Source organism: Galeopterus variegatus, unplaced genomic scaffold (genome assembly GCF_000696425.1).
Source record: "Galeopterus variegatus unplaced genomic scaffold, G_variegatus-3.0.2 Scaffold2456, whole genome shotgun sequence".
Classification (NCBI taxonomy): Eukaryota; Metazoa; Chordata; class Mammalia; order Dermoptera; family Cynocephalidae; genus Galeopterus; species Galeopterus variegatus.
In genome coordinates, this window is record NW_007728567.1 from 7,400 (window position 1) to 21,198 (window position 13,799).

At 35.5% G+C, this 13,799-nt stretch overlaps 1 protein-coding gene across 7 annotated transcripts in view; it reads left to right on the top strand.

Annotated features, from left to right (window-relative positions):
• The window catches only part of OCIAD1 (OCIA domain containing 1), a 24,073-nt gene continuing 10,274 nt past the window's right edge, over positions 1–13,799 (top strand). For 2 of the 7 annotated variants that reach the window (XM_008581772.1, XM_008581777.1), the window contains exons 1-5: positions 1–182; positions 1,552–1,614; positions 2,034–2,114; positions 8,872–8,925; positions 13,115–13,162. In XM_008581772.1, the coding sequence (XP_008579994.1) occupies positions 1,557–1,614; positions 2,034–2,114; positions 8,872–8,925; positions 13,115–13,162 (241 nt within the window). In that variant the 5' untranslated portion in view covers positions 1–182; positions 1,552–1,556. Of the gene's footprint in view, positions 183–203; positions 309–450; positions 487–518; positions 737–1,551; positions 1,615–2,033; positions 2,115–8,871; positions 8,926–13,114; positions 13,163–13,799 lie in introns of those variants that run through there. The other 5 variants (XM_008581778.1, XM_008581774.1, XM_008581773.1 and 2 more) reach the window with 5 other exon arrangements.

A 13,799-nucleotide genomic window follows, 5' to 3' on the forward strand; every position in this document is an offset into this window, starting at 1 on the left:
ATGCCGGCAGTGCCTCCGGGTCGCGGTCATTTTGAGCTGGTATCTTGGCGGCTGGGTCGCCGTCCGTCCCCTCCCCCCGCTGCGGTCCCGCGCGCTTTTCTCCTTCTTTATCCTCTCGAGTCCGTTCCGGGCTTCTGCCCCTGAGCTGCCGGACTCGCTGCGCCGCTGTCGTCGGGAGGCGGGTGAGGTGACGCAGAAAGCCCCGTTTTTGCCACCCCCGCTGGCCACCCGCTACTTTGCGCTTTCCGCCATTTTCCTGCCTCAGTGGGTGGATCGATCGCGCTTGGGTCTCGGGCTCTTGAGTGCCGGTGACCGGGGAGGCGAGGGTTTCTGGGGGGTGTGGATGGGAGAAATTGGTGGTGATGGATGTGTGTGAGGGGGTTGCTCAGTCAGTAATGGCAGGTGGAGAATGGAGTGCGGAATCGACGGTCATAGGCGGACGAGGGTCCAGTTCAGCCTTTTCTTTGGAATTAGGAGATTAAAGTGGTATTGTGTAAAGGGGCCTTGTCAGTCCTGACAGTCTCTTTCTAGGAAGGATGCTGTTGGGGGAGATAAGAGAGTTTCATTCTTCTAATACTGTTTCAGGATATAAGCTTATTCTGCAGCCTCCATCCATGCATGAATTCAGCTTAACCTTCCCATTTCTTTATCTAAGGGATTGGCATGAAGTAGGCCCTCCGTGATGGCTTATTGACTTAAGTGAATTGTGGAAGGGCCCTGTTGCTGTACTCATTGTGTATGCCATTTTCTGTATTCATGCAAATTGTTTTTAAAATGAGAATAATCTTGATCCCATGTAAACATTCTGTAAAATAATTATCTGATCATCTGGTCTCTTAAGCCCCGAGGTATAGGTTAAAAAAAAACCAAAAATACTAAATGAAAAAAATAAAAACGTATATTTTTGGAATGCTGCACACTTTTTATCCCATACATTCCTCTAAGTTATTTGAAGATTATTTAGGGGGGCGAGGAGGAACGTTTGGAGGATACACAATTTGCTGTTAGCTTTGCACCACAGAGAGAAGGATATGACGTATTTGTTATTCCATTTTTTGGAGTACTTTGTGGGAGAGGTTGCATGTTTCCTGATGATTATTTTATGTTTTAAAATGGAAGCCCAGAAATGACTTGAGATTTTTCCTCTTCTGTTTTGGGGAATTATCCTAATCCTTGGGCATAGATTTCTGAAAGCACCAAAACATATGATACTGTGAAATAAATCAGTTTCAGGAGGAAAGACATATCTATTGTTTTACTGATATCTTTTTGTATATTGATACTAATCAGCCGATAAATACTTATAAAGCATCTATGCTTTTTCAGTTAAGAGATCGAACATGAATAGTCAGTTCCAAGTTAATTAGTGGGTCTGTGACGTTTTTGTTTAGCTATTTTTATTATGTTAAGTACTTATATGTAGTAGTGCTTAGTATTTGTTGATTGATTGCCACATAGACTAGTAATTTTACCGTACATACATTTTCTTGATTTACTTTGACCTATCTCATGTTAGTTTTTAATACTTAATGCAGATGTTTTTGATAACAGGAAAGATGAATGGGAGGGCCGATTTTCGAGAGTCGAATGCCGAAGTTCCAAGACCAATTCCCCGTAACTATCTATTAAGTATTTATAATTAGAAGCACTTTCTATGTAAAGAAAATTTCACTGCCTTGAGTAACAGTAGCAACTGGCCTGGCTTCATGGGCATGTCACCTGTGCAGTCATACAGGGCACCACATTTGGTATAATACTCTGCTTTTGCCATCTTGAAATTATTAATAATTTGAACAAGGGGTTCCACATTTTCACTATACTGGGCCAAGCATATTATGTAGCCAGTCCTGTCTAGCAGATAGTAGCACTAAATTCTGTTTGAAGTCAAAATTTGTTAAAAGTTTACAAGCCAGTCGTTTCATTGATTTAAAAAATACTGGGAATCTTTTGTTAATATTTAGAATAAGCTAATTTTTCAGACTTTAGTTTTATGATGGGTATTTTAATGTTTTCCGATTTTTCTTGTTAAAAAGACATAGGGGCTGATTACATTCCAACAGAGGAAGAAAGAAGAGTCTTTGCAGAATGCAGTGATGAAAGCTTCTGGTTCAGATGTGAGTTCAACTTTCTAATCAACAAAATTTGATCCAAAATTTGTACTTGAAATTATGATGACTCCATATAGAACAAATTGGCACACTTTTTTGGCATAGTTTGGTTGTTGCTAAAAGAGGCTGATTAAAGAGATAGAGGAATTGTGCCCATTTTAAAGTAATTATTTCCAGATTTTTTTCAAAACCATTTTTGTCGAAAATAGTAATCGTTAGCAATTACTGAATTTACTTGGATTAATTGGGATTGACTTAGTTAAAAACAAACAACCCAATAAGGTTGATAACTATTATCCTTACTTCACAGGTAAATGAATTGAGGTTTAGAGATGTTATATGAGTTATCTAGTGCTACACATGATGTCTGGACTTGAAGCCAGATCTGGCTGAAATAGAAGCTCATGATTTTAACTGTTTTAACTCTTACACTATTAACTATTATATGATAATAACTGGTTAGTTGCCATTTTGTTATTACACTATTAGCTCTTGATTTCTGACTGGAGACCTTATATATGTCAAGATTTTATTTAAAATGCAGAGAATGTGGAAGCAATAGATAAAATATAATCTTACTTTTGAACAAAACCCTGGTATTGATTTACCTGGAAACTGTAGTTCTTTCAGGTAAGGTAATTCTAACAGAAGGATGGAATTTTTTTAAAAAGGGCAACTTAAGCAATTAAGGAAGGTGTACATTTTCATCAGTCAGCCTGGTATGTATGCTTACGATGTGTGAGGTATGCTTAGAAAATAAGTTTTATCAGAGACAGTCTTTGTTCTGAAGTATTTTTATGATGTAGTTGAGACAAAGCTATACATGAAACACTTAGAGAAAGATTAAGTGCATAACTTCAATGAGATTTAAAAAAATTAATTGGGATTAACTTAGCTCCAAAAGGCTTTGTTAAATAAATGAGAATTAACAGCCTATAGGACTGTCAGTAAATGAAGAAGAAAGGTGGAGGAACATTTAGATGAAAGGAGTAGAGAACCAAGGCAGAGTCTGTAATAACTTGATCTCTGTCAGAGCCTTGGGGCTGAACTGATTGGAGCACAGGTCTTTCATTGAGGGTAGAAAATAAAACATAATAGTGAGTTAAAGATTTGATTCTTTATATATTTTAGGTTCTTGGGCAGGGGGCGTGATATGTAAGCCTTTTAAAAGAAGATTAGTTCACATTGTGCAGGTGGTTAGAAGGATGAGGAGGTGTACTTAGTGAAATCTGTTAATAGCTTTTGGCAATAACTCAGGCATATAGTCATTGAGGAGATGTATTGATTGATAGAGTCATTGAGACTGGAAAAGATAGCCTGACAGTGAAAGATTTTTTAAGGGACATGTAACAGGATTTTTAAAAAGACTGACTAAAGGAGATGAAGGAAAGGTAAAAGTCAAGTAATAACTTCAAGATTTCCAGCTTAGGAGACCGAATAATGATGACATTACTGGTTAAAAGGTACAGTTAGAAGGAGTTCTTGTTTGAAGCAGAAAACTAGTTTGGACATTTTGAGTTCATGGTGCAACATTTTATTGCAGAAGATCTGTAAGCAACTAGAGATAGAAACAAAGATATACATGAAAACTTTTATTGTATAGTGTGTTGGTGAATTCACCTAAGAATTAAGTGTAGAGATAAAAGCATAAAATTGATAGTAGTATCTGTCATGTGGTCAATATTTAGGAATGATGGGATAAATGACAAAGTTTGCCTGTAGTTTTTTTTTTTTTTTTTTTTTTTCCAGCTGGCCGGTATGGGGAACTGAACCCTTGACCTTGGTGTTACAAGGCTGTGCTATAACTAACTGAGCTAACTGGCCAGCCCAAATAAATGACAAAGTTTGGGTAGTACCCGTGGATAAGGGAACAAGTGTTGGTAAAAGAATCAACAAAGACCAAGAAAGAGCAGTTAAGAAGATAATAGGAGCTCTGCTAATATCTCCATTATATTGAGTCTGATATCAGAGACTTTCAAGATGTTTCAAGTTAGGAAGAACCTGAGTAAGAATTAGGTGGTGATGCGCATCTTTAGTGGAGAATTGTTTTAGATGCATAGTCATCATGAATCAAGTACTTCTAAAAAATTTGCATAGCTCATAGAATGGGAATAATTTCTCAAGAGAACTCAGCTGTACTCCATCAACAGATTTTTTTTTAATCTTTGAAGACAGCATAAAGTAGATAGGATAATTCAAATCTTGATGACAGTGTTAAGAAATAGACAAGTCTGGTAGATAGGGTTTGGGATTATTGTAATGTTAGGCTGATGGTTTTATAGATATTTTGGTATCCAGATTTATTTCTGGTTGATAAGTTTATGCTATTGTATGTGTTTAACATTCTAAATAGCTGTAACAGCATTATGTTAAAAGTACGTTAAAGGGCAGTGAACAGTGGGTAGGATACCCGTCTATGCCTGACTGTTAATAGTAGGATATAGGGGCCGGCCCGTGGCTCACTTGGGAGAGTGTGGTGCTGATAACACCAAGGCCACAGGTTCGGATCCCATATAAGGATGGCCAGTTGCTCACTGGGCGAGCGTGGTGCTGACAACACCAAGTCAAGGGTTAAGATCCCCTTACCGGTCATCTTTAAAAAAAAAAAAAATAGTCGGATATATAGTATATGAACAATAGAAGGCCAAGTAATTTCTGTGTATTAAAACAGATTAATCAAGCTGAGCCCGTGGCACACTCGGGAGAGTGCGGCGCTGGGAGCGCAGTGACGCTCCCGCCGCTGGTTCGGATCCTATATAGGAATGGCCAGTGCGTTCACTGGCTGAGCGTGGTGTGGGCAACATCACACCAAGGGTTGCGATCCCCTTGCCGGTCACGGAGAAAACAAACAAACAAACAGATTAATCATAAGTTGAATAGAGAAAAAGCATGTAATAAGGAGAGAGGCTGAAAAACAGCTTATTTGTATTCCATATCTGGATTATTGAGAAATTAGAGTTGCCCCAAAATTAATGTATTAATAAGTAGCAGTTGACTCTTAAAACAGATAACCTAGGTGTTGCATATTATAATATCAGACACTGGAAATATATAGAAATATATAGCTGTAACCAGACACAGGAAATTCAACATAAAATTATCAGGAGAGGGATTGACAGTCATGCTTTAGGAAATTTTGTACTTTAACATTTGTATCTTCAAATAATGTATTCTATGCAGTATGTAACATATACATATTTGAACGAATAATGGAATCCGTGTTACTTTGGAGAGTATCAACTTGTGACTTGATTAGAAAAAGATTGAGATGAAAGCATTTAGGACTATGTAGAAAAAGTACTTACTAAGGTAATTTTGACACATTTTTTAGGTCTGTTAAATATCTTCACCGTGGTTTAAAATTAGACTTGTTTATCTCCTGTTCTCTTTCTTTCAGGTGATTTTGTTTCTACTCTAATCTGCTTTCTGTTAATTTTAAAGTATAACTATGAAGCTTCTTATTTCCAGGTGCTTAAAATTGTGGCCCTCTGCAATTACCAAAATCCTGTGTGTCTGGACTCAGACACACAGGTAGGGAAAGAATCCTCACATAAAGGGTTCAGTTTATTGTGTATTACATGTTACAGTAGTTTCACAACCTCTGGAATTACTGACAAGATGTATGAATTCATATTTGCATCAGTTATAGATTCTGAGAATAGTATTTCATACATGTGTACTACTGGTTTTTGAATGAGACAGTATAATATAATGAGAGATAAAAACATAGACTCTGGGCCCAACAGTCTGGATTCGAGTTCCACCCATATTAGCTGTGAGATTTGGGGCAAGTCCTTGACGTTTGTGAGCTTTGGTTTCTTTATCTGTGAAATGGGGATGATAACTACCTCTCATGGAATTGTTATTGGGATTAATTAAATTAACTCAATTATGTGTTGACTATTAAATGGCTATTAGTGTTATTATGATTAATGAAATGAAAGTTTTTATTGAAAACAAAAATTTAGCATAGCATTTTGTTATGTGAGGGGAGAAGAGTTCAAGGAATTGTAGGGGTATTGGATATGGTTCGGATCATGGTCATTATGCAAAATAGGTTTTGGTCAGCAGTATTGTTGATTTGCCTAAAGAAACATTATTTAACAGACTCTGAAATAGGAGTCACACAGTGCAGTTGAAAAGGCCACTGTCCTGGGAGTCAGAAGCCAGGTTGTGATCCCAGCACTACCACAAACTAACCAGCTGTATTGCTTTGAGCAAATGACTCGTCCTTTCTGGATATCAGTTTACTCTGGTTAGGATGAGAACTAGATAATCCCTGAAGTCTCTTTCAATTTTACCATTGTCTTTTTCTGTGACATAAAATAGAGCACATGTGTTGGAAAGAGACCATAAGTCTAATTTTTTATATATAGTATGAGAAGTTGTTAAGAGATTTATGCAAAGACATAGTGGTGAATGGCAAAACTAGTGCTAGAATCTCCTTTTCCAGACTATTTGCATTAAATGGAGAAAGTGTTGTCCATTGTAGAGATGGCCTACTAACTCATCGCCTTTTACCCTTATATGATTCTTCAGTGCTTGATGTTGCAATCCTTGAACCAAGCAGAAGGAGAAAAATGATTGCAAATTGTATTGATGCTGTAATTAAAAGGGATTTGTCCTTTGAAAAATCTTAAATGATAATACATGAAGTATTCTAACCAACCAACATTAAAGAAACTACTTTCCAGCAAAGGTAATATTTGTTAGTAAGTGGAATAGCAAGGATTCAAAGCTTAGGGTTTCTGTAAATTGTGTCTCATGGCAAAGCTAATGCATAACTCCGAAATTATGGATTTTAATCATGAAATCTCTAATAGTTCAAATGTCTTAATTACTTTGGTTCTTAAATATCCCCTGTATAGTTTAGACCAGTTCAGTAAACTGCAACCCGTGGACCAAAATCTGTTTTTGTGTGTAGGACTAAGAATTGTTTTTACATTTTTAAATGTTGAAAAAAAAAGGAAGAATATTTCATTACATATGAAATTACATGAAATTCATATTTTTGTGTCCATAAAGTTTTATTGGAACACAGTTATGTTCATTATTATGTATTGTCTCTGGGTGCTTTTGCTTTAATTTGTTTTTTTCTTTTTTTAAAGATGACCAGTAAGGGGATCTTAAGCCTTAACTTGGGGTTGTCAGCACCAGGCTGTCCCAAGTGAGCCAACCGGCCATCCCTATATAGGGATCTGAACCCTTGGCCTTGGTGGTATCAGCACCACACTCTCCCAAGTGAGCCATGGGCCAGCCCTGCTTTTGCTTTAAAACTGCAGTTGACTAGTTGGAACAAAGACTGAGTGTACCTACCACAAGAGCCAAAATATTTACCATCTGGCTTCTGTATAGAACATGTTTGCCAGTCCTTGGCCTGGAACAGCACTGTCTAGTGTGGCTGCCAGCAGCCACATGTAGCTATTTAAATTTAAAGTAATTTATAGCAAAAGGATACAAAACAAAATCAGCAAAAGTATGAGGAGCATGGGGTGAGGTCCAGGGGAAACCAGGCTCCTCTCCCAGTGGAGTCACACACAAAGGGCATGTTTTTAATTTCTCCAACAGCTAGTTGTAACAACATGTGTGAAGTGTTATCTACCAGGGAAGCTCATTAGAGACTCAGAGCCATTGGTTTATATTAGGGGCGGTTACGTAGCCACCCTCAGCTACCAAAATAGCAGATACCAAAATTCCAGACTTGGAGAAGGAAAGCAGGTATTTAGCATGAACTGTATTTGCACAGTTTAGTCACAGTGAACTACTTACTCATTTAAGTAAAGTTTTATATCAGTGTAGACGACTATTTACCAGTCAGTTTCCCAGACCAAGTTGCTTGCAAGGTTGGTCAACCAAGGGCCAACTCCCATCATCACAGAAAATTCTCTTAGTGCTGGTGTGGTAAACAGTGATTCATAGTTGTCTTTAAGTTATAAGCCGTTTTGAGATTATGATGAGAGCTTTGGATTTTTCAGTCTGGGTTAATAGGCATATATATAGATGTAATATTTTTATATAGTTTTAAGAAGTTCACTGGTTTGTAAGAAAACATTAGTGTATAAAATAGATGTTTTCATTTGTTCTTGCCCCAGCCACCGTATGATTATGGTCAAATAAATTTTGTATTCTGGTTCAGGCAGTGTAAAACAGAGGCTTAAAAGCTTGAGATCTGATATCAAATAGATTTCATTAGAATCTGGGATCTGCCATTGAAGTAGCTGTATGGCCTTGAAAAATTGTTTAACATCTCTAAGCTTCAGTCTCCTTATCTTTAAAAGGGTGGTAATAACATTAGCTATTTTAAAGAGGTGTGATAAAAAGTAAATGAGATAACGCACATAAAGCATTTAGCATGGACATGGAATTTAGTCGTTACTGTAGTGGCTCTTATTTGTAATTTGCTTCTCCTCTCATCATTAATTTTTTTCCCCTTTCTCTAACTTCAGAAGTACCTTCTGGTCACTTTTAGTATGTTGTCTTAGTTGATGAAATTAATGAATGGCTGGCTATTTTGGAACCTAAATCTTGAATTATATTGTTTAATATTTTCTTTAATATTGTGTAATGTTTTCTTAAATATAAAACATTAATTTTTCCACTGACTGTGCATACAGTATAGCTTTTAAAAATGGAACAATTTCTTTTAAAGATCTTGTGCAATATACTTCCTAGATTGTTTTACTGATACTCATGTATCTACTGATGAACTCAAGACAAATCTTTTCCTTTTATTGATGTTGATAAGTTCTTTTTCCTTTTATAGCTGTGCCTTTGGCTGCAACAAGTATGTTGATTACGCAAGGATTAATTAGTAAAGGTAAATATTTAAACTTTGAATTTATTTAGCATTTTGGTTATCATGTTTGTTTTATGTTATTTCCCTAATTTTTAGGTAAAGCAAAAGACAATAATGTATCATATTAAACATCACTGATGAATTTTTACTACCAAAATCATTTGTTAAAATATTGAAAGTGTTTTGTATCCATGGATCCACTGACTCAAATAACATGATTTGAGAATTTGATACCCTTTTGCACTATAGCATTATTAACAATTTGTAAGAGCAAGAAAGTAACTAAAAATGGTTACTAAAAATGGTTCACCGGGAGGTAAAAGAGGCAAACCTTGTGGCGTGGGCCAGCAGCATCACTATCACTTAGGAGCTTATTAGAACTGCAAATGAAGTATATTAAATGTTTCAGTCTCTGCATCTTAAAATTTGGTGGCATAAGCAGTAGAGTTGCTCATTACATTTACTTCGTGAATTGTCTGCCTGGTAATGGGAAGGTGTCCCTGAAAAGGGTGGTGGCCTTAGGATGGCTTATACATATCCTAAAAACCTTTTCTTTTAGTTAACTGGCTCCTCCAAAAATGTGACTATGTAGGAAGTTTTAGCTATTTCATATTAGCAATATGAAGTACTTTGACAGTAGTCTTGACACAACTAGTTGATAAGTGTAGTTTTAGAGGGAAATTGGAAAGATTTTTGAATAAAAATTTGTTTATTTAAAGAACTTCCAGAGAACCTAATTACAATTTGCTACTGTGACAGGAATCTTAAACTTGGAAACAAGTCAAGATATATAGTATGCACTTATATGTCCTTTAAGACTAAGTTTTATATACTGAGATTGTTTCTGTATTATGAAAAAAACCACTTTAAATCACAATACTTTGTACAAAATACTGGCACAGTGAGTTATGAATAGAGAAATTATAGTGTCTATTATTGTTCTGCCTGTTTTATTTTAATTCAGTGTGTCGTTTAATAATGATTGGAGCTAGGCATGGGGTGGTTATAGAAAAGAAATTTAAGAGCTGCTAGTAGTTCATTTGGGGAAACAGCAATGTGAATACATGTTGAAGCAAATAGAAAATTTAATTAAATACTTAATAAGCTACTAAATTGCATAGTAGAGACTCCAAGGGTTGTAGGTGTTCAAAGGAGAAGGATCTTTGTAAGGCTGCTATAATCAAAGAAAGTTTCTTGAAAGTGGAGTTTGAAGTATGGGCAGGATTTAGATTAAAAGAGAAGAATATCTCAAGAAGGAGGGACCTGGTGATCAGAACAATATGCCTTATAAGCATGACTGTTGAGGGGGGCAGTCAGGAGACCTGACATGGCTAGAGGCAGAATCATACAGGGAGGAGTGAAAACTCCATTAAATAACTTAGTAGAACCAAGAGAAATTATAATTTGGAACTGATTATGAAGAAGGGAAAGTTTCAGAAATTTGGGACTTAGGTGGAGTTGGAGACTTTGGACAACTTGAGGATAAGGTAGAAGTGGTAAAAGTTGGGAGAGGCTTTAGGAAAAGAATTCAGAATCCACCAAGACATTTTGCATTAATCAAAATGCCTGACATTTGGTATATATGACATCCAGTATGTGTCGTATGCATTCAACATGGTTTTAGCTGCTCTCTCTCTGTTCCTGATCTATCAGAAACATTTAAATATGCTCAGGTCTGTTCTAACTTGAGAACATTAAAAAAACCAAAATCCTCCCTCATATGCCTTTCCAATTGCTCCCATCTGCCTTGCATTTGAATCCAGAGTTGATGAATGAGCACTTCACTTTTTAATTTTTTAACCCATTGCAGTCTGTGTCATAGATTATCTCACTGATTATCTGTATATTCTACCGTTTATCAAAACTTTTAAAGGTTACCAACAGCCTCCTTGTTGCTTAATTTGGTGGACAGTTTCTGTTCTTGACCAACATCATACAACTTTAACCAGTTCTTCTTGAAACATTCTTTTCTCTTGGCTTCTGTGATGGAACACTCTTATGGTTTTTGGCCTATCTCAGGCAACTCCTCCACCTTTTCATGTTTTTTTGAGGCTAACAGTATAGATTAGTTCTGTTTTATACTTTAATTACACAAAATCATACGCTTTAAAGGAGCACATTTTCAAGGCAACTTGAAATTTGTGTTTTCCTGGGTTGCAGTCCTGAAATTTGTCCTAAATAAACTTTTATTAAAAAAAAAAAAATCATACACTTAAGTATTCTTTTGTGTAGGTTCTTTCAACACTGTTTGTGAGATTCATCCAGTGGTATGCTGGAATCAGCTTGTACTGGCTCCTGAGAATGAATTGTTAAATTTTCAGGAACTTGGCAAGCCAGTTTTTAAACCATTGGTAGCTTTACACCATGGAAATTGACAGACATTAAAATTAGGGCTTTTTATATGAAGAGCTGGCTTACCAGCATATCACTGGATTCATCCACATTGTTGTATGTGCTTGTGGATTATGTATTCTTATTTCCATATATTTTTCTGCTGTGTGAATATATCATGGTATAGCCAGCCATCTTATTGTACATTGGCAATTGGGTAGGTTCCAGTTTTGTCTGTTACTTAGTTCTGCCGTGAATACAGTGTCTCCTGGAAAAAATTTTGCTGGGTCATAGATTATATATATATATTTATTCAGCTTTAGTAGATACTGCCAAATAATTTTGACTAATTTACACTCCTACGTTCTCACCAACACTGGCTATTTTTGTTTTTTGTATTTTAGCTGTTGTGGTAAGTGAACAGTGATATTGATTGTATTGTGGTTTTAATTTGCATCTCCCTGACTCATGAGATTGAGGATCTTTTCTTTTGATTATACCCCATTTGAATATATCCTTTTCGGGGGACTGTGTTCAAGTATGTTCTCCACATTTGGAGAACATGGATTGTCTTTTTCCTACTGATTTTGTGAGAGTTCTCTACGCTGTTTAACTATCATTCTTAATGTTTATAGAATCCAATTTATTAGATTTCTCCTTTATGATGAGTGCTTTTTGTGGTCTCTTTAATATCTTTGTCTACTCCAGGGACACAAAGATGGTCTCTTATGTTTTTTTCTATAATCTCTTTTTTATCATTCATATTAAAATTTTCAAGCCATCTGGAATTTTTTGAATATTGTATGATATAGGATCAAGGTACATTTTCCCCCATTATGGATATGTAATTGACCCAGCATCATATTTTGAAAGGACTATTTTTGTTCACTGTACTGCAGTGTTTGCTTTGTCATAAATTGTGACTATATGAGGGTACTTCAAAAAGTTCGTGGAAAAATAGAATTAAAAGTTAATATGAATCTTTCCATGAACTTTTTGAAGGACCTTCATATGTGTGTGGGTCTGGACTGTCTTCTAGTTTTGGTCAGTTTACCTCTTCTTGCTATTAAACCACACTTTCTTAGTTACTGTTGCTTTATCATAGGTCTTGATATCTGGTGGTAGTTAGTTCTCCAGTTTTGTTGTTCTTCAGCAAATTCAATGTTACTGTTCAATTTTATTGTTCTCCAGTGTTGCCTTGGCCCTTGGTGTTTCCACATGATTTTTAGAATAAGCTTTTCAATTTTTGCAAAACCTTGCTTTGATTTTAATTGGGATTGCATTGAATTTATGGAGAATTGCCATCTTTACAATATTTAGTCTTTCAATTAATGAGTGTAGTGTATTTCTTCATTTATTTAGCTTTCAGTTCTCTCAGTAAGTTTTGCAGCTTTCAGTGTAAAGATCTTTCATATCTTTTATTAGATTTGTTCTTGGGTCTTGGATGATTTTGGTGCTGTGATAAATTGTATCTTTTAAAAAATGTTGGGTTCAGGGAGGGGGAAAAGGAGGGGGGGAAGGAGGAATTGGTAAAGGGACACAAACCAGCTACACTGTATATTGATAAAATTTTTTGTAAGTTTGGCTTTTTGTTTGTTATTGTCATATGTAAGCAGTTTTTAATTTTTTTTTGTCTGTTGCCCTTGCATCAAGTGGTCTTTCTTAATTTACCTATTCTAATAGTTTGTAGAACCTTTTTTGGATTTTCTCCATATTTATGTTGATATTTAATTCACTTGGTTCTCTCTTTTAGATAGCTTAGAGTTCACTATGGTCATGGAAAGAGCTAATATTGACAGGCAGTATTTGAAGGTAGTCTTACTGATTTTTTCCTTTTCTAATAATTTTACTCAGAAATACTTAACTCTTTTTTCTTTAGGAATTCTTTCAAGTCATCCCAAATATGGTTCCATTCCTAAACTTATATGTAAGTATGAACAACGCTATAGTTTTCTTAGATTTTTTTTTTTTTTTACCTAATATTGTTATCAAATGTTTTGTCATGTCTTACTCATGTTAGTTATGTGGTTAATATGCTCTGACAAATCAGTTTGATTATGAATTTCATTAAAATGGACTACTTGGGTGGGTATTTCATTGTTAGCATCAAAAATCACGAGTAGTGAAGCATTTTTCCTCTTTTTATAAAGTAGTAGAACTATTAATTTGAAATTATTCTGTAAAGATATAATATTTGAAAATAAATTCTTGGTCTGTTCATGGGGAAAGAAAGTTGTGGAGATAGTCTGATTAGTCAAAATATAGTTTGTTTGTTTGTTTGTTTATTTAGGCGACTGGTCAGTACAGGGATTGAACCCTGGACCCTGGTGTTATCAGCACGATGCTCTAACCAACTGAGCTAACTGGCCAGCCTAAAATAAAGTATATTTAAAATTAAGTGTAATTTAAAAAAAGAAATCTCTTTAATTTACATTTTAGAATGCAGACAGGGATAACTCATTTACATTTTGTAATATGGTTAATTAAAAAAAAGCTAAATCACTCTTTATAAAAGTACCTAAAAGGCTTTTCATGAATCTTTTCAGGTTAGCCTTTCTTTTATA